Raw genomic sequence first — 20127 nt, forward strand, 5'->3', positions numbered from 1 at the left:
ATGTTCATGACAGGATCATGTTTGTCAGTGTTCGTTGTTCGTGGATGGCAATGAACAACGAACATCATGTTCAGTTTTTTTTCCTGTTCGTGCCCATGTCTAATTAGGAATACTGATTCCTTATTCATTTCCAACATTCCACCAAATAAAGGAATGTCAAAATCAAACATCAGCAGTATCCTTAAGGCTTGTATTATCAAAGCTTACAAAGTTCAAAATTAGACATACCAGCTGAGATTACCGCCCATTCAGTAAGTGCTGCAACCAACGCAGCCTTTGCCAGACTTGCTACAGTTGAAGAAGTCTGCAAGGCAGACACATTTTTAACACTACAAGATAAACATCTATGATTCAGCTGATGCAATGTTTGGCAGAAGAGTGTTACAATGGATTCTACAATCAGAGGACGATGACCCACCCAGAAAATGAGGACACTGTTTTGGGAAGTCCCACCAAGATGTTCTCTGCCTCCGAGGGAGAACAGACCATTGGATACTTACCATGGAGTGTCCTTCTCCTCTGAGGAAAGGAGGACATCTTATCTCTCCCAAAGACATCGTCATTCTCCATTCTTCAGTTCTACAGGACCACTTTCGGTCCTAGTGTTTCATTACCTTGATGTTATTCATTTTCTCTTGTCATTGTCTTCTAGAATATTGAATTTGATAGTTTAGGTCATTATTAACTTTTTTTGGAGTTGCCAGAACTGAGGAGATGGGTGACTCCCACCATGGAGACAGGAAGTGGAAAGACTTTGTTCCTACCTCAGTGATTGCAGGGTGGGGCTCATCCACCAAGATATCCTCCTTTCCTCAGATGAAAAGGACCTTTCACAGTAAGTATCGAATGGTCTGGTTCTTCCAAAGCTGGAGGTCAGAGTTTGACATGAGCCTTGTCCTACCTCCCTGCTAGTATGGTAATTAATAGAAGGGGTAAAAGAAGACATTTCTCTGGAAAATTGAGAGCCAGAATTAATCTGGTAGGAATATCAATCTGTTCCAAGAACAATCTGTCCTAATAGAGTACATAAGAGCCCATCTTGTCTGTAAGACTCCTCTTGTCTATGGGGCTCCTAGCTCTGAAACTCTGCATGCTGAAGTCGCACACACTGGGAACTGCGCTTGTGCAGGCCAACCACTCGGAACAGGATTTCTTTAGCTTCTAGCCTATTAAGGGGGGGGAACCTCTCCCACAGAACGCTCCGATCCAGTTTTTCCCACCAAAAATGGTCACATGATTATTGAAGGTCGGCCCCTCCTTCCTCAGTTCTCCTGTGCCACCGTCACTCCCCTCTAACTACTTCAGAGAGCTCAAAGCAGGGCGGGGGTGGGGGAATGTGTGCCTGCACAAAGACCTAGATGAACAACAGTTACAGGTAAGAGCAACCCTGTTTTCATCTACGATCTTCAGTGCAGTCCCACATTAGGAGAAAAGCAAGCTACTCACCAGGTGGTGGGGTGATGTTCTCATGCAAAGACAGACTGTAAGAGTGCTTGTCCCACTGCTGATTCTCTCCTGGAGTTGACATCCATTGCATAATGTTTCACAGAGTTCTCTTCTGACGACCATGTAGCTGCTCGACATATGTCTGCAAGTGGAACTCCTCTCAGGAACGCAGCTGATGCCGCTTGTGCCTTCATAGAGTGGGCGTGAAAAACAAAGGGGCAAGGAACCTCAGCTGCTTTATAACATAGTCTAATAGCCGACACCACCCACTTCGATATTGTTTGAGAGGATGCTGCCTTGCCCTTATTTAGACCTGAATGGCAAACGAAGAATGTGGAGTCCTTGTGAAAGGGATGGGTCCTGTCTTTATAAAATAAAACAGCCCTTCTTATGTTTAATGCATGCAGTGTATGTTCTTGGGGGGTTGAAGGGTTCGGGAAGAACACTGGGAGGGAAATAATTTGCGACATACGAAACTTGGAGACCACCTTAGGCAAAAACTGTAAACTGGTGTGCATCCCTACTTTATCTGGGTAAATGTGCAAGAAGGGTTTTTCTACACTAAATGCTCTAATCTCACTAATTCTTCTGGCTGAAGTGACAGCTAGCAGAAAAGCCACCTTTGACAGCAACAGGGACAATGGACAAGTCGCCATCGGTTCGAATGGTTTGTGATTAGTTTAGCTAACACTAAAGACAGTGACCATTGTGGTACCAACGGAGTCCTTGGTGGGTGTAGGCTATATAAACGTTTCAAGAACAATTTTAACAAGTGATGAGAGAAGACGGTTCCCATCTACACCCCTGTGAAATGCTGAAATTGTAGCTAAGTGAACATTTATGGATGAGGAAGACAATCCTGCTGTTTGCAGTGATATTAAATAGTCGAAAACCTGAGACAAAGGACAGGTGTCTGGGCAAATCCCCTTAACCTCTGCCCACACCACAAACCTATTCCATTTAGCTACATAAGGCTTTCTGGTAGAGTCTGCGCTTCTCCCGAGAATTGTAGGCCTATTGTCCTAAGAAACACGCCGTCAGGTGTAACCTGTTCAGGTCTTGGTGTCGTGTGCGTCCATAAGTAAGCAAGTCCAGTGCTAGGGGCAGGTGGACATAGCATCCCTTGGCTAGATGTTTGATTGTATGGAACCACGGCTGTCATGGCCAGAAGGGGGCTATGAGTATGCAATTGGTCCAGTCTGCTTGTATTTTGCAGACCACCTTGAGGATCAATGGAATGGGAGGAAAAGCATAAAATAGTTCCCCTGTCCATTGAATTTGAAATGCATCGCCCAGGGAATGTTTGTCCTTCCCTTTCCGGGAACAAAATCTGGGGGCTTTTGCATTGAGTCTTGTGGTGAACAGATCCACCTGTGGGAAACCCCACTGTAGGAAGATTTGATGAGAATATTTTTCCTTTAAAACCCATTTGTGGTGTGACTTTTCCATCCTGCTGAGACGGTCTGCCTTGGTGTTGAGGACCCCGGCAATGGGCAGTGCCAAAACTTTAATGCCATGGGCGACAGCCCAGTCTCATAGGCGAACAGCCTCTTTGCAGAGTTTCCTTGACTCTGTTCCACCTTGCCTGTTTATGTAAAACACTGTTGTTGTGTTGTCCAATAGGATTTGGACCCTTTTGTTTGAAAGCATATCTGAGAGTGAGTTAAGTGCAAAGTAAACTGCTCTCAATTCTAACAAATTATTATGATTCTCTTTTTCTGTGTTAGACCATTAATTGTCACCTCCCCACAGTGACCTCCCAATCCCTCCAGGGAGGCATCTGTAGTGAGGGTAGCTTCATGAATAGGAACACTGAAGGGTACCCCTTGGACAAATTGTCTTGATCTGACCACCACTTTAAGGAGTGTAAAAACTTTCTAGGTATTGAAAACTTAACTGGGGGGGGGGGGGACTAGACCCCAGGCTGAAAGCATCTAATGAATCAAAGTTGTAAAGTTCTCATTCTCAAGCGTGCAAATGGAACTACAGCAGTAGTTGATGCCATGAGACCCAATAGGACCTGGATAGATTGTGCAAATTGAAATCTATTTGACTGCAAGTGTGCTAACATAATTATCATGTTCAGTCTGTCTATGGGTAGGTATGGCATCTAAAATCACCCCAATAAATCTAATGGTGTGACTGGGTACCAACTCTGACTTCTTTTTATTTATCACCAGACCCAGAGACTCGCACATAGTCGAGTTTAGATTTATATGCTCCTCCAGCTCTCCTGGGGAATTTGCTGTAACCCGCCAATCATCTAGTTTAAGGGTAAATAGCACACCCCCGTCTCCTCAAGTGAGCAATCATTACTGCCATGCACTTTGTAAATACTCAAGGAGCTGTAGCTAGACCAAAGGGCAGGACTATGTACTGGAAAACCTTACCACGGAATACATATCTGAGGTATCTCTTATGCTCTTTATATATTGATATGTGGAAATAAGCATCCTGTGGGTCTAAGATTACAAACTGCATTACATGACAGCATATTTATAACCGAGGGCAATGTGAACATTCTGAATTTTGAAACTGTCAAGCATTTATTCAAGGTTGTTGAAAGGGGTCTTTTAATGGGGTCAGATCATTTAATATATATATTGAATCTGTTTATTGCAATTGTATATAGGTGTTTATTTATGTCATGTGTATTTGTCTTGTGATTGGCTTTGGTATATAATTATGTGCCTGTACCTTTAAACTGCTTGATCTCCTATTATTAGCGGCGAGTTTGATTTTCAATTAGGTATAAATTATGTTATGTGACACACCCTCCCCACCTCGGCATATATGGATATGACTTGTTGGAAAATGAATTGTTGACTTGACTTTGTGATGTAAGTATTAATGAATTTGTTGGGGCTCCTTCAATATGTATAGCGGGGATATTACTGTTTGATATTAATTTTTAGATATGGTGGCCTGAAGAAGGACCTTCAGTTCGAAACGAGAAAAAGGAATTTGGTGGCCGGCTGACGCTCGTTGCCCTTCCTCTCGCAGCAGCTCAAGCCTCGCCTTGCAGCAGCTTCATAAGTGCCTGCCCCTTGGTGCACAGCGTATTTAATTTCATCACGCGTATTTGGGAAGCTCATTGATTGCAGTTGGACGAACTATCTTTTCGGCAATACTGCCTTGTCTTCCTTTGGACTTTGTTGGAATTCATTTGATATATATGTACACTGCCTTATTCTTGTATGTCCTTAGGATGTTGTATTGAAACGCTTAACTTTTGTATAGTAACGTATAACCTTTATGAAATATTGCATTTACATTTTCACTACTCTTCACGGTTGAATTTCTTTCCGTCCTGGGCGTGCTTTTTTGGTTTTTGTTGTTATATAAAATACTAATGTTCTATATTGCATAGGAACATCTTCCATATTTAAGTTCAGTAGCAATAATTCTGGGTTCTCTGTTATCGATATCTGCAAAATTTCATTCATCACTTCTAAAATATCTCCCCAGTACTGTTTAGCCACCTCACAAGTCCACCACATATGATACAATGATCCTTCATGATTTTTACATTTCCAACATTTATCTGACATCTTAGCATTTCCATACGCTATTTTTTTAGGCATCAAGTACCACCTATATATCATTTTGTAAACATTCTCCTTAATATTAGTACAGGTTGAAATTTTTAATGTATTTTTCCACAAATACTCCCATGATTCCATTGTTATATCTCTCTGACAATTGATAGCCCACTTCACCATCTGGACTTTAACAGATTCATCTTCTGTATACCACTTCAAAAGTATTTTATAAATTTTTGATATCTTCTTCTTACTTTCTTGTAGTATATTTTCCTCCAGCTCTGAGTCTTTCCATCTAATTCCCCCTTTTGAGCAGTCCGAGTTATATAAATCTTTAATTTGCTTATACTGAAACCATCCATAATATAGAGATAATTCTTCTTCTGTTTTGATTTTAATCATATTTTGTTCCATTATCAATATCTCTTTATATGGCAAACATTGTTCTTTATTACAAATAGCTCTCGGGTCAATAACTTCAAACGGTACCACCCATGCAGGGATACCTTCACCCAAATAGTTCTTGTACTTTTTCCAGATCATGAAGAGGCTTCTTCTAATATAATGGTGTAGAAACATAGCATCTGCTTTTAATTTATCTTGCCACATATAGGCATGCCAACCAAACAATTTCTTATAACCCTCCAAGGTTAGAAGCTTGTGATTCTCCAATGACATCCAATCTCTTAGCCACACCAAACACACAGCTTCATAGTAGTCTGATATTTGGTAATTGCAGTCCATCTCTTCCTTTAGCGTCACACAAAACTTTCATCTTTACTCGAGGTTTCTTGCCTGCCCATACGAAGTCCGATATTTTCCTCTGCCATTTTTCAAATTGCTTACTGTCTCTAATTATTGGTATTGTTTGTAATAAGAATATAATGCGTGGTAACACATTCATCTTTACTGCAGCAATTCTTCCCAGCCATGACAGATTTAATTTGTTCCATTTAATCAAATCTCTATCAATCTGCAGCCATAACTTTTCATAGTTATTCTTGAATAAATCAACATTCTTTGTAGTAACCTCAATTTCTAAATAATTTACTTTATGTGTTACTTCACAGTTAGTAATTTCCATCAATTCTTGTTGCTTTTGTTTGACCATGTTCTTACATAATACCTTTGATTTTCTCTTGTTCACATAAAATCCAGCCAAATCTCCAAATATCTTATCAAGCAACTTCAGCATATTTTGTATTGGATCTTCAACAATAACCATCACATCATCCGCAAAAGCTCTAACCTTGTAAATAAATTCCCTAATCTTTATGCCTCTTATAGCATCATCTTCTTTTATCTGAATCAATAACAATTCCAAAATCAAAATAAACAACAATGGAGATAATGGGCAACCTTGTCTTGTACCTTTTCTTATTTCCAGCTTTTTGGTTAAATCATCATTTACTACAATTGCTGCACATTGGTCTTTATATATCGCTCTCACCGTTTGAATAAATTCATTTCCCAGTTGCAGTCTTTCCATTGTGGCGAACATAAAATTCCAGTTTAAATTATCGAAAGCTTTCTCTGCATCGACAAAAAAGAAACCAACTTCTTTCTCACAATGTGTATCATAATATTCTATCGCATTTATTACAATTCTTAAATTGTCTTTAATTTGTCTATTCGGAAGGAATCCTGCTTGTTCCTCTGAAATGAACTCAACAAGCCATTCTTTTAACCTCTCCGCCAAAATTTTTGCAACTATTTTATAATTGTTATTCAACAATGAAATAGGTCGATAATTCTTAACACTACTCAAGTCCTGATCTTCTTTTGGTATCAATGATATGTTAGCTTCATTCCAGGATTCTGGAACCCTTTGCCATTTTAAAATTTCATTCATCACTATTTTCAGGAAAGGCACCAGTTCGTTTGCTAATACTTTATAAAATTTAACCGTAATTCCATCTGGTCCTGGTGCCTTTCCTAATTTAGTCGACTGTATCGCCTCCTTTATTTCCATCTCTGTTATTTCAGCATTCAGTTTTTCCTTCCATTTTTCTGATATCTTTGGTAGATTAATTTTACTCAAATATTGATCAATAGCATCCAAATTTACCTCTTTCTTTTGGTACAATTTTGCATAAAACTTAAAAAATGCTCTGCTTATAGCTGATTGGTCCATTAACATCTTCTCTTCTTCTTGAATCTTAGTTATCACTTTTTTTCCCTTCTCTTTTTCAGTTGCCACGCTAAATATTTCCCAGGTTTATTTGCACCTTCAAATGATTTTTGATTTAATTTCTTCAGCTCCCATTCCAGCTCTTTATTCTCCAATGCCTTTAATTGTTCTTGCAAAATTTTAATTTCTTGATGGATTTTCTTTTTCGCTGGTCTTTTTTTCAATTGCAGTTCCTTAATTTGGATACTGTTCACAATTTCTTTCCTCTTTTCTTCTTTTTTCCTTCTGTCTCTTGCATCTAAATCCATTAAAACTCCTCTAATAACCGCCTTATACGTATCCCATACTTTATATGTTGAAACAGTCTTATTTAAATTGTACTGTACAAAGAAATTGGTTTCCTTCTGTAATATCTCTATATTACCCTCTTGCTGCAGCAAATCTTCATTTATTCTCCATCCTCGTCTTTTGGTACCTCTCCCAAATTTCCACATAAGTGGATTGTGATCTGAGCCTACTTTGGGCATTATTTCTACATCTTTAGCCCATACAGCCAAGTCTTTAGCGGCCCAGATCATATCAATTCTTGATAATGTCGAATGCCTTGCCGAATAATGGGTATATTGTTTTACTTTAAGGTTACTTCTTCTCCAAACATCTTCCAAGTTTTCCTGATCTTTAATTTCAAAGAAAGATTTTGGCAATAGTCCTCTTTTTTTCCAGCACCCTTTGTTTTTTTATCATCATTTAAATTCGTAACTCCGTTGAAATCACCTGCCAAGATTATTTGTGAGTAAGTTAATCCATCTAGTTGTTTCTGCAAGTCTTTGAAAAAATTATCTTTAGCACCATTTGGTGCATAAATCCCAATCATCAGTATTTTTTTCCCCTTCCAAATAATTTCCACCACTATGTATCTGGCTTCTACATCACTAAATACCAATTCTGGTTGCAGCTCATCTTTAATATACAGAACTGCTCTTTTTTTTTTGCTTTGATGCAGAAACAAATTCTCTCCCCAATTTGACATTTTTTAAATATTTCACATCTTGTTTCTTAATATGGGTCTCTTGTAAACAAATTATATTGCAACGCTGTTTGTATAGCCAATGAAAAGTAGTTCTGCGTTTAGACGGTGAATTCAGTCCATTTACATTCCAAGATATTATTTTACATTCCATAATCAAATTCTAGATCTTTTAGGTAAGTCTTTTTCATTATCAAGCAGAAACATCTCCATCTCATGTCCAGATCTGATAATTTTCCTAACCGTTTGAAATTCAAAACTCAAACCCTCTGGTATCTCCCATCTATATCTGATATTCAACTCTTTCAACATTTGCACCAATTCTTTGTATTTCTTCCTCTCCAACAAAACTTCCCTGGGCAATTCCTTCATTATTCTCACCCTTTTTCCATCAATTTCCAGAGGGTCTTGAAATTGCTTACTCTTACTCTTTTTGTAGTAAATTGCACAACCATATCTCTTGGTAGGTTTCTTTTAGCTGCATATCTCGATTTAATTCTGTACGCCACATCTAGAAGAGCTGCCACCTCCTCCACTTCCTTGCCTAAAAATTCTGCCAGTATTTCTGAAATTTGCTCTTGGGTTGATTTCCCCTCTACCTCCGGGACTCCACAAAATTCGAGCTGTTTTTCCATGTGTTTACATTCCATCATGCCCATCCTTCCTTTCAGACCCATACAGCCCAATCCTAAGAGGGGTGGGGAAAGTGAATAGGAACCGAACTAAGGCTTGCGACGGCGCATCTGGTCCTTACGCCCGCGTAAGTGGCCCTCCGCCCGCGCTGGGACGCGTGAGCACCCCAGCTCAGGGAAACATGCTGCGTGAGCACCCCAGCTCAGGGAAGCATGCCAGACGGAGCAGGGGGTGAGCGGGGGGGGGGGCTGGCGAACCAGCGTCCAGGCCATCGACTGCCGGTCCTTCCAAATGGGCTCTCCCCAGCCGTGCCTCCCCATGGTCCGTTGACACCCTACCTCTCCTACACGCATCCCCTTCCTCACATCTGCTGGGGGAGGTGGGATGGTATAATAATAAAGACTGATTTCTGTGCAACGGGTGTCTGTGGTCTTTGCCTTGGGAAGGGGATGGGGGCGGGCCCGCTGTGTCTGCCTCTTGGTGGCGGCCTCAGGCCAACCCTCCCCTTCGGCGCCACTTGGTGGCTGTTCCCTGCTGCCGGGGACTGGCTGCTGCCCTGGATTCCTCATGGCAGGGAGCCTGCCAGTCCCATGCCAACCTCTCTGGACGCGGCCGCCACGGACTTGGCGCTGCATTGGGCAAACAGGGGAGAGGCTCCTCAGACCACGCCCACCCCTCTTATTCCCAACTGCGAGCCCCGCCCAACGCACGAGCCGAGGCGGTCTGCCGGCATGGGCGCAATTCGCCTGCTGCTCTGGGGCCTGGCCGGGATCGCGTGCTGCCCATAGGCTGCGCCTTCCCTGGCCCTTCCTCCTGCCGCTTGTCAGGAACAGCTCCCTTTGGCTGCGCCTGGCAGTGGCCGCGCATCAGACCCACCCACAACACTTTCTGGTTCTCCCAATTTGCATCTCTGCGCCGCTGCCAGCGCCGGCACTGCTGCACTTTGCTGGGACAGGATACGGCCTGGCGCCGCCGCTGCTCCGCCTGTGCAGCCACTCCGGCGTTGGGGCAAGCCATAGGATTGCACAGTTAGTCTCTGTCTTAAAAGAAGAAGACAACTTATCAGTTACATCTTCCACTTCTTTAACACTCTGCTGTGTCGTTTGCAACTCTTTCTTGACTTCATCAATACTCTTTGTTAGTTCCGCCACCTCTAGTTTAAATGTCTATTTCAGATCTTTTACCATCTCTTTGATCATATCTTTAATCTCTTTATTTCCCTCCACCACTTCCTTATCAAAACTGTCCAACGCCGACTGCCACTCCTTTTTTGACATCGTGGGGCTTGCTCTACCTCGCCCCCACGAGTCCGCTCTTTTCCGTAGCTCCGTGGCGCAGATAATTTATTTTCAAAGTTTAAAAGTTTATTTTCGTCCAGTTCTTCACAGTTTTAACACTTCCAATATCCAAAATGGCGGGCGTCTTTTCTCTATGATTCTTTATCGAAGATTCTGCCCTTACCCTTCTCAGAGATGGCCCGCTTCCACTTATGATGAAGTCGTACCCTTTCCCTTTTCCAAAATGGCATACTTCCTTTTTCCGGTCTACCCTTTAACAGCCACTTCTAGCCCGTCGCTCTATTACGTTGACGCACTTCTTGTTCCATCTTCACCGCACAGCACTTCTCACTGTCTTTCGGGTTTCCCACACTTCACTATGTCTCTTAAACCGCAGGTATGTAAACAATAGTCCTTTTTTCACTCTAATTCTTCTATAAGAGCTTCTATTTTATTAGTTCATTTGCTGGAGATAACCAATAGAGTTTTAAAGCGTTCCCGTTTTTTTCCCCTCCACTTAGCTTGAATTCATTTTGTCAAGTTTTAACTTCAAAAGAGAGATAGCAATCTTTACCTTACTAATTTCTTCGCAGGTTGTAATCACTGTTTCATTACTCAAATTAGTCCAAATTAGTTGCTGAAGCTTGGGTACGATGGTCTTATGTCAAATCGATGACTCCAAAGCCGCTGCAGAGATCTCTGCCACACTTATTGGAGCGGGACCTCAAGGCTGGGTGAGAGATCATTGCGTAGATCCCCCCCCCCGCAGCCGAGATCAAACACACTCTCGGGGTCTTGAGCATTCTTGCCTGTTCTCCGCCTGAGAACAGGGGGCCGCGGGTGATCTCGCACCCCACTAGCCCTCACAAACAGCAGCTCGGACAGGCCAGCTCCCTGAGCTGCGTCAGACCACCATATTCCCAAACCGGAAGTCCCGTTTCACATCAAAACTGGTCTATAACCCACACTCCACTCTCTATTAGGTATAAAAATCTTCAGAGATCTATAAGACTAATTGATCTAGCTACAAAAGAGGGTGTACTAGGAAAGTCTGAATTAGAAACCCAACTCTCTACCGATATCCCTTGGTTTTTTTATTTCCAAATTAAATATTTATTAAATAACTAAAATATAAAGGAAATAATGACTCAACCTAAAACGGATTTAGAGCAGCTTATTAACCTAACAAATGATATTCGTAAAGGCCATATTTCTAAAATCTATAATATACTTATAAAGAAGTCACAGTCATCAACATCTCAATCAAAATGGCAACAAGATTGTCAACTAACATTGACTGAGGAGGCCTGAGAACAAGTATGGAATTCAAAACTAGTTAATTCTTCTGTTATTAATACTAGACTTCAAACATTTAAGATCATACATCATTGGTATCTAACGCCAAAAAAAACTTCTAATATTTCATTAAAATAAATTATATACTGTTGGGAAAAGTGTGGTGAACTGGGTATGTTCTCTCACTGTTGGTGGAGATGCAAGTATATAACAGAATTTTAGGGGGAAGTTATTAATCAAATTTTCCTCATCACATCATACTCTACCTTTTTAAACCAGAACTGTTTTTAGACTACTAGGAAAATTTGCCTATACCATCTATTAGAAATGATTTAATTACAACACTTTTGGTGGCACCAAAAACAGCATGAGCTTCAAAATGGAAGTCACAGTTTCCCCCATCTCTCATTCAATGGTACTTAAAAGTTTGGGAACAGTTAATAATGGAAAGAGTAACAAAAAGTATATTATCATAATCAAATCCTTTATTAACATCAGATCTATACACAAAATGGAGTCCTTTCTTCGATTTTCTTTCGAAAAATGAGTCTTTATTGTCCAGCTTGCCTTACAGAACTATTATTAATCTGGAAATATAATTATTATAGATTTTATAGAATTAAGCAGTAGATGGAATTTTTGCTGTATCACACTAGTTGATGTTGCATTATGCTTTTGTATTTTGAAACCTGTTTTGTATGTTTCTGCTTATTACTTTATGATTATTGTACATGTTTCTTAGTTAAATAAATTTTTAAATTTAAAAAAAAAATCTAAGATGGGTCTCTTACCCTGTCTTTCTTATCTACCAGAAACAAGCCGGGGGGGGGGGCAGAGTATCTGACTCCAGCACTTCCTGAAGGGTCACTTTTCCCAGTAATGTCTGAAGCTCATCTTGCAACTCAGGTATTGCATTATTGGGAGCTAAAAATGGCAAATAAGTAGGAGGCATGGTATAGAATTCCAACCTTTAACCCATTTTAATGATAGAAAGAACCCAAACATCATTGGAAATGTCCTACCAAGCCTGGAGGAAACTTGATAATCTGCCCTCAAAGAGCGACGCAGCTACTCCTGTCTGAGTATCTAGTCAGAATTCGCCTTTCTGGTTTTGTGATGAATCTTAACTTGGTTGACCCTGATGGGTTGACTTGGAGTGTCCAGACTGCTTCCCTCTGGATTGAGACTGGCTGTGTAGGGCGCCTTGTTAGGATACTGTGGACGATAAGGTTGAAACCTTATCTTTGTTGGTAGTTTCGTCTCCCCCCCCCCAACCGTGTGTAGGTAGGACCTCCATATCTGGATGGAAGGATGCCATAGGACTTGGCTGTCTGCCTATCCTTCTTTTTCTTAGAGAGTTATTCATCATTTCCCTCCAAAATTAGAGAAGTTCCCTCAAACAGCATATCCTCTATTTTCATCCAAGTTTCCAAAGGGAGCGCAGTTGACCTGAGACACACGTGTCTGCACAAGACTACAGCTGTCTTTAATCCCCTTGTTAAGTGCCAGCTGGCACTTGTTCGCTGTTTTGAAAGCACCATGGCTTCATCATTGATCAACTTGGCTGAAGGTTTTTTCTCCTCTGGAAGCGCTTCTGCAAAAGCAGCCATCTTTTGCCACAAACATATTTGGTACCCGTTCATGATTGTGAGGTAATTTGCCTTTTTAACTATCAAAGCAGATTCTGAGTAGACTTTTCTATCCACAGCGTCAAGTTTCTTTCCCTCCTTATCCGCAGGTGTCAAAAAACTGCCTTGTCTGTACTTGGCCTGGAGCTCCTCTGCTATCATCGAAGAAACAGGTGGGTGAGTAAAAAGGTAAGGACATTTATCCTGTTTAATTTTGTATCAGGCTTCCACCTTTTTTGTTGTCGCAGGAATGAAAGCAGGCTTTTGGCACAAATTCTCCATGATTTCCACGAACCCCTCAATCATAGGAAAAGCTACTGTATCCTACATATCTAAATAGATGTATTTTAGAATACTGTCTCTTGGTTTTTGCTGCACTTTAGACACATCTGTGTTGAGAGATTTCACCATGCATAGCATTTGTTTGGCGTATAGTTTGAAATCAACATTAGGTGAGTCTCGCTCCGAGTCACCATGGCTTCTCCCAGTGATGGATCCGAAGTTATGCTCGGGTTTCTTTCAGTTTCAACAGGCTCCAGTTCCGACTCGGAGTTTGACCTAGGATCCAAAGTGAAAGCATGCATCCTAGAATACTAGTCTGGATCTGAGAGATGAGCCAACATGGTTGGAGCTGAGCATTCCAAAACGGAGGGCGCATACTGATAAGCCTGGTATCAATACCAATCATGGGGATAACTGGCCAGAGGGTATGGTGGGTACCTTGGAGGGCGCTGGTACAGCTGATGTGCTTGTTCAGCAGAGGATTGTATTTCCCTGTGGTGCCTCCTTTCCATCCTGGTCTCCTCATCAGATGCTAGGGATCTAGAGCTTGACCTTCTGCGGGGTATGACTGCTGATTGAACTTGCGCTCCTATGTCAGAAGACGATGCTGGGGCCACTGACTCAGTGTAGTTCCAGAGCTTGCTCCTTCTCCACGTGCTTGGATTTATTCGTATGTTTCTACAGTGGTGGATCCGAAGGGTTTTTTTCGGTTCCAGTCAGAGCCGGTGATCTCGAAGCCTCGTGTCGAGCTCTGGGAGGGGTAGCCTCCAGAGGTATGACACTTGCCAGTGATCAGCCCAATGCCACAATCTCCCATGACTAAGAACGTCTTTGGGTCCAACCTCAGGGGCGAGCCCTTGGGTTCAACATGGTTCCAGTAGGTCTTGGTTCCGAAATTGTTGTCGGATCTGGTGCTGGCTCAGAAGCAGATCGCACCGAGCGCTCTGCTGGGGCAGATACTTTAGCTGTCAGGCTACTGGCACTGGACACGGCTTTCTCCCACAGCATCACTTTTAAGTGGGAAGCTCTCTACACTCTTGCTTTCAGAGTAAAGAATTAACAGTGCTTGCATTTCTCTACGACCTGGCCCTCTCCCAAGCACGTCAACCACGAATGTCTATTAGTTAATAATAATATGTTTATTGCTTTTCCGGCCGAAGCCATAAGCCATACAAACACCAACAAAATATGAACTGTACACTTGAACATACCCAATTCACATAGACATAACTCGTCATTATCACTTTAAACTATCTAAACTCATGAAAATCTTGTTTCTTTATCGTGGCTAAAAAGGAAGCCACTATAGCAGAGGTTTGATTGTCAGGAAAGTTATCAGACAATAACACTGTGATTGCCCAAGGAAGGAAGGGAAGCTTTTCTTTTAACATAATAAATCTCTCTCTTTCCTTACTCCACTTAGGGCAAAAAACTATTATATGATCCAAGGTCTCTAACTTTCCTTGTCCACAGTCACAAACTCGTTCAGAATACGGGAGTCCAGAGAAATGACCAGAAAGCACTTTAGAGGGGAAGGGGTTAAGTCTAGCCAATGTGAAGGCTCTGCGTTGAGCTGGAATCTTTAAAAAATAGCAATAAGATGGAATAGCCTCTGGGGGTGAAAGTCCCAGGGATAAGCCCGAACATGTACGTCTGGCTCTCTGGAGAGTACTGCTGTAATTGAGATGCTTTAGTTTTAATTTTATAACTCTTAGGGCCTCATTTGTCTGTAAAGATGTTATATCAATATCCAGAATTTTTAGTTTCTGGTTAATTAAATTAGTTCGGCTACTCTTATAGGTATCCTGCGAGATCAAATGTGCAAAACCTACTTTCCCTGAATTGTCCTTGTAAATTTCCTTGTTCAAGAACAACTTAAAGGCTGTAATCCATGCTCTCTTCTCAATTGAGGGTTGGGCGAATTCCACCCTAAGTGCAGTACCTGCTATGCATCTCGGGACTGCCGCTATCTCCCTCAAAAATGTGTGTAGAGGGGTGTCAAGGTTGTCGGATACACCTTCAATCCACACTCCACACCCATAAAGTATCTGTGGGATAACCTTAGCATTAAAAATCTTAATGGCTGCTGGTATATGTTTTGCTCCTTTGGAGTAAAAGAATTTTTTAATTGCCATTGATGAAATGTTTGCGGCCTTCAGAGCAGCCTGAATATGTGGTTTCCATGATAGATTGTAATTAGAAGTGATACCAAGATAACTAAAGGAGGGGACTCTCTCCAAAGCCCTTCTCAGTACTCTAATCAATCTGGAGCCGTTATGGAAGGACTTGGAAAATCTCAGGACTTTTGATTTAGCATAATTAACTTTAAGTTCCTCATTATTACAATATGTGATAAATGCGTTAATTAGTGATTTTAAACCTAATTTGGAGATAAGGAGAGCATCGTCTGCGTGTAAAAGAATCGAAATTGGAGTATTTGCTAGATAAGGGGGGTGTCTGGTATGTGATTTCACAAATGGAATCATATCATTAATGAATAGATTAAATAAGGATGGAGCCAGCAAGCAACCTTGTTTCACACCTTTATCAGTTTGAAAACTTGGGAGTTAATTGACCCTGCCAATTGTACCTAATTTGGGCAGAAGTGTCAGTATATAAGTTCATAATTAAATATAAAAGTCTTTTATCTATTGTAGATTCTGACAATCTACAACAATAGAATCAAATGCGGTCTTCAAATCCATGAAGGATGCATAGAGTTTACCGCCGGGGGGTGCCAAATATTTGCTTGCTAGATGGTGTAAAACCAAACAATGATCCATAGTCGAGGCCCCTGTACGGAAGCCTGTTTGTTCAGGGTAGAGTACTGCTTCTTGATCCATCCAATCCGTTAACCTATCAAGAAGTTGTGCCGCAAAGATTTTCCCTGGAATAGAAAGTAGACTTATAGGACGATAGTTATGAGGGTCGGACCTATTCCATGGCTATTAGTTTTGGCCATATTGGTGCCGCACTCCAAAAAGGGACTTGTCTGTCATTCATTGGGATGAATCCCAAAGAAAAGGGTTATAACCAACGGTCTTGTAACTCACCGCTGTACCGGCCACAAAACAAAACAATTTTTTTTATATATCACTATAAGCTATCTAAATTACTATGAACTATTAACACTATTAAAACTTAGAAGAAGGCAAAGCCATAGCGTAGAAGAATGTCTGTCTTTCAGGGCAGCAAAAAACAAACTGAGGAAGGAGGGGGGCAACCTCCCACTCTCACATGACTGGTTTGGGCAGGGAAAAACCAGCTCGGAGCAGTCTGCAGGGGAGGTCACCCCCCCCCCCCCCCATAGCCTAGAAGCTAAAGAAAACCTGTTCTGAGCTGCCGGCCTGCGCAAGTGCAGTTCTCAACGTGGGACTGCACTGAAAACCATAGATGAACTTAATGTTGTCCACCTATACCACTAAGCACATGTCTAACAAAAGACGTCAGAACTGTAGAGGAAAAGCACGTCCTACAGTACAGCATAGTGGACTACAAGAGTGGAGTAGCCTAGGTTAAAGAACTGACGCCACTCAATTTCTCAGCCATCAGGTATAGCTAGGCTGAAGTTAGGAGATATGTTTTGAAGAAGTATGCTCTAAAGATACTGGGCTCTTTCATGATCTGCTATTGACATCTCAACTAGGCTAGAGCATGACGGTCTTAACAGCCAAGGGGGAACCTGCAGATCAACAGAACTTCCTCAAACCCAGGATTCCTCATCAGTTTCAGAATGATGGGAATAGGCAAAGGGGCATACAGTATATAAATCCCTCGCGTCTCCAAAATGCAAGCTCATCAGTCTGTATTGTTGCTGGTGTATAAGATCAGGAAAGGAATTATTCTATCAGGCATACTGAAATTGGAGGAAACAGAACCACCAGGAACAGCTGAGCCTCCAGGATACTTGTACAAGAATTACTGCCTTGAGCATCCCTCAGTATAATCTATGCTATGGTGTGTTTATTCAGCTACCTGGCCTGTGGATTTTATTAGCGTTCATTATGTTTGTGCATAAGGACAGCAGGATTTCTTCTTACCAAGTCAGAAACCATAACAGAGGGTTCTATTTCTTGTCTCCCTGCTTTACTTATAAGTGCCTTATGCATAATATTGTTTGTCCAGAAAAGCCCATGGGAATGTTCTGCCAAGGGAAAAAAATGAGAGAACCAGGCAGAGGCCTGATCTCCAGTTAACTGTAGCAATCTAATCCAGAATCTGCTCAGATGTTGTCTCATGTCCTGTTCTATTGACAAGCAGACATAATATAGAACCTGACAAGCATCTCTTTCTGACCTCCTGTCAGTACGGCAGGAGAAGCCATTGCTGATGTCACCCTAGGATGGAGTCGAAGCAGGCTGCCATTAGACCTTGATGGTTTGCAAGGAAATTACAGGCTGGTTATATCCTCTCATGATCTAGGAGGCTGAGTTGTCATCTTGTATTCTTTTTGTGGTCAAATATTTATGGTAGATGCCACTCAAGACCTCAAAATAATGTATTTATTATCTATGTAGATTATTTCTACACTTCCCCTCTAGGAAGCCTGCCAAATGCAACAGAAGGAATCTTTTGAGAACTGTTCAGTTCTCTGTTCTTGATAAGAAAAAAAGCATGCTTTTAGGCCAAAGATTAAGGTGATAGTGTTTCTAAATGCCCATCATTTGAAAGAAGGGGGAATCAGATGGTTGTCAGTGTAAGGATAGATGTGCCTAGTTTGTTGACAAAGGAGGGATACCAAGGCTTTGAAAAGGCTCTGGGAGAAGTGACTGGACCAAGGGCGGAGCTGAGTGTCCAAGTGGGCAGGCCTCCAAGGTTCCAACTGAATGGGCAGATATACCACAGAGAAGAGATAATTTTGACACAGAGTCTCTGCAACAGAACTAGTGTTTCCATCCAGAATTACTAGTGTTTCATGAACTGCTGAGTGAGTTTCTGTGGACAGATGGCTAAGGCAGAACAGACAAAACAGAGACAATGATGGTCCAGACAAGAAAGATAACGGTGGTTGGGACAGCTGACGTTATAAAGGGACTGGATTTACTAATTCTGGATGCAGCTGGCTATTTCAAAGAAAGAGTTCTTGGGTCAAGTAAGGTAAATGCTTTTGCTCAACTTTATCACAGTTAGCCTTCAAGAATGGACAAAATGCATGAACACAAACCTTCTGTGTTCTTTCAATGACTATAAGCCCTTCAAAAATTCAACTTCTTTGCTGATCCATCTTGAACATACTATGCTCTTTTAAAAACATAATTCTCTACAATCATAAAGTGCTACCAATATTTTAAAAATCTCCAGAATCAACTCTTGTAATTGACATGGTCCATAATATCGCAAGAGCTTTGCCATTCCATATGCAGGCTCCCTCCATGACAGCCCCTTTCTAACTCTATGCTTGGCATACAGAATGCCCCATATTCATTTCCTGACATTACTAGTTAAAGAATCTTAAATAAAACTTGAGAGAGAGATTTTTCTGCACAGATTCTGCTGATCAGATTAGGCAATTGTGCTAGCGACCCCAATAAGACAGTCTTGATCTATTTTTTCCCCACCAACTTTAAATATGCTATGATTACACTAGTATCGGATAACTTATATTTATTATATCCTGTTTTATTTGGAAGATCCACAACTTTAACAGGGACTGAGCATGTTAAGACTGCAAATTTGTTACGTAAGATATGATGATGGCAGTCACTCTCAAACCAATAAATATTTAATCACTTTCACTTGGGGTTCAACTATAATGAGCTATTCCAATTCAATTTGAGCTACCATCAATTTTATTTTTGTACTGGTTATTGTGCTGCCATTCCCCTTTCTCAAATCTGTTCACATTGTACTTAAGAAAATTCAAACTAGTGTGTTTCTTGCAATCGGGCAGAGTCAAATAAATAGGACTCAGATTCCTTACTTCTCCACAATTTCCACTATGAGATCAAAATGGATAATATGCTTAAAATTAACAGATTTCCTACTTGGACTCAAAGTATCATTATCTTTTATTCAGAACTTTATTCTGATCCTGCAATTATTTAATCTAGTTTTGAATTGGATTGAAAAAAACTTCACAAATAATTTGGACAAGATTTTGATTCAGTTTAGTTTAGTTTCTTAACTGTATGATAAATTGACTAGAAAAGAATATCCAATTTCAATAAGCTATAGCAAAGACAAAACTCAGCTTGTAAGTCCATAGCTCATAATGCAAGTGCTAAAATAATAAAAGCCTGATTTTCTAAGGAGAAAGGACCTATTGAAAGTGTTCTGTTAAGGTGATGTCATTTGTACTTACCTTTTCCAGAGATCAAATTAAGCAACACGCAAACTAGAAACCTGTTGCAAAAGTACCAAAATAACGGTACTCTCCCAAATCCTATCTTAGCCACAAGAATGACCCTCCCCAAAATATTTTGTTATGCTGATTGTATCTTGTGAACACACTCACACACACACAAACACACACACACACACACACACACACACACATATATATACACTGTAAAAACAAACTACTCACTGTAACACCGGTAACTCTGAAGTAATCATTGTGTAGTACACTAAGGACTGTTAACAAGAAACACAATAGTATCTTGTGGTGATGTCTTTATCAGCCAATGTTCTCGTAACTATTTTCCAAGCAATATCCAAGTCCAGCCTATAAACAAAAACAAAAGCTATTTTTAAAAAAATCACAATTATGAAATGAAATGCAATAGACCCAATACAAGCAAAAAAAAAAAGCAGGGGAGGAGGAGAATTGAATCTCCCATTTGGGGCACTTTGAATATACAAAGCAATGGTAAGCATTTCATAAAATCTTACCTACATCCTTGTATAAACATACTGCAATACTTTG

At 40.9% G+C, this 20127-nt stretch overlaps 1 protein-coding gene across 2 annotated transcripts in view; it reads right to left on the reverse strand.

The window, feature by feature from the left end:
* Nucleotides 1-20127, reverse strand: part of STAG1 (stromal antigen 1) — a 319961-nt gene that overhangs the window by 246445 nt on the left and 53389 nt on the right. For both annotated transcript variants that reach the window (XM_054982615.1, XM_054982614.1), the window contains one exon: nucleotides 19789-19926. In XM_054982615.1, coding sequence (XP_054838590.1) covers nucleotides 19789-19817 — 29 coding nt within the window. In that variant the 5' untranslated portion in view covers nucleotides 19818-19926. The remainder of the gene's footprint in view (nucleotides 1-19788; nucleotides 19927-20127) is intronic.

This window comes from Eublepharis macularius, chromosome 6 (assembly GCF_028583425.1).
Source record: "Eublepharis macularius isolate TG4126 chromosome 6, MPM_Emac_v1.0, whole genome shotgun sequence".
Classification (NCBI taxonomy): Eukaryota; Metazoa; Chordata; class Lepidosauria; order Squamata; family Eublepharidae; genus Eublepharis; species Eublepharis macularius.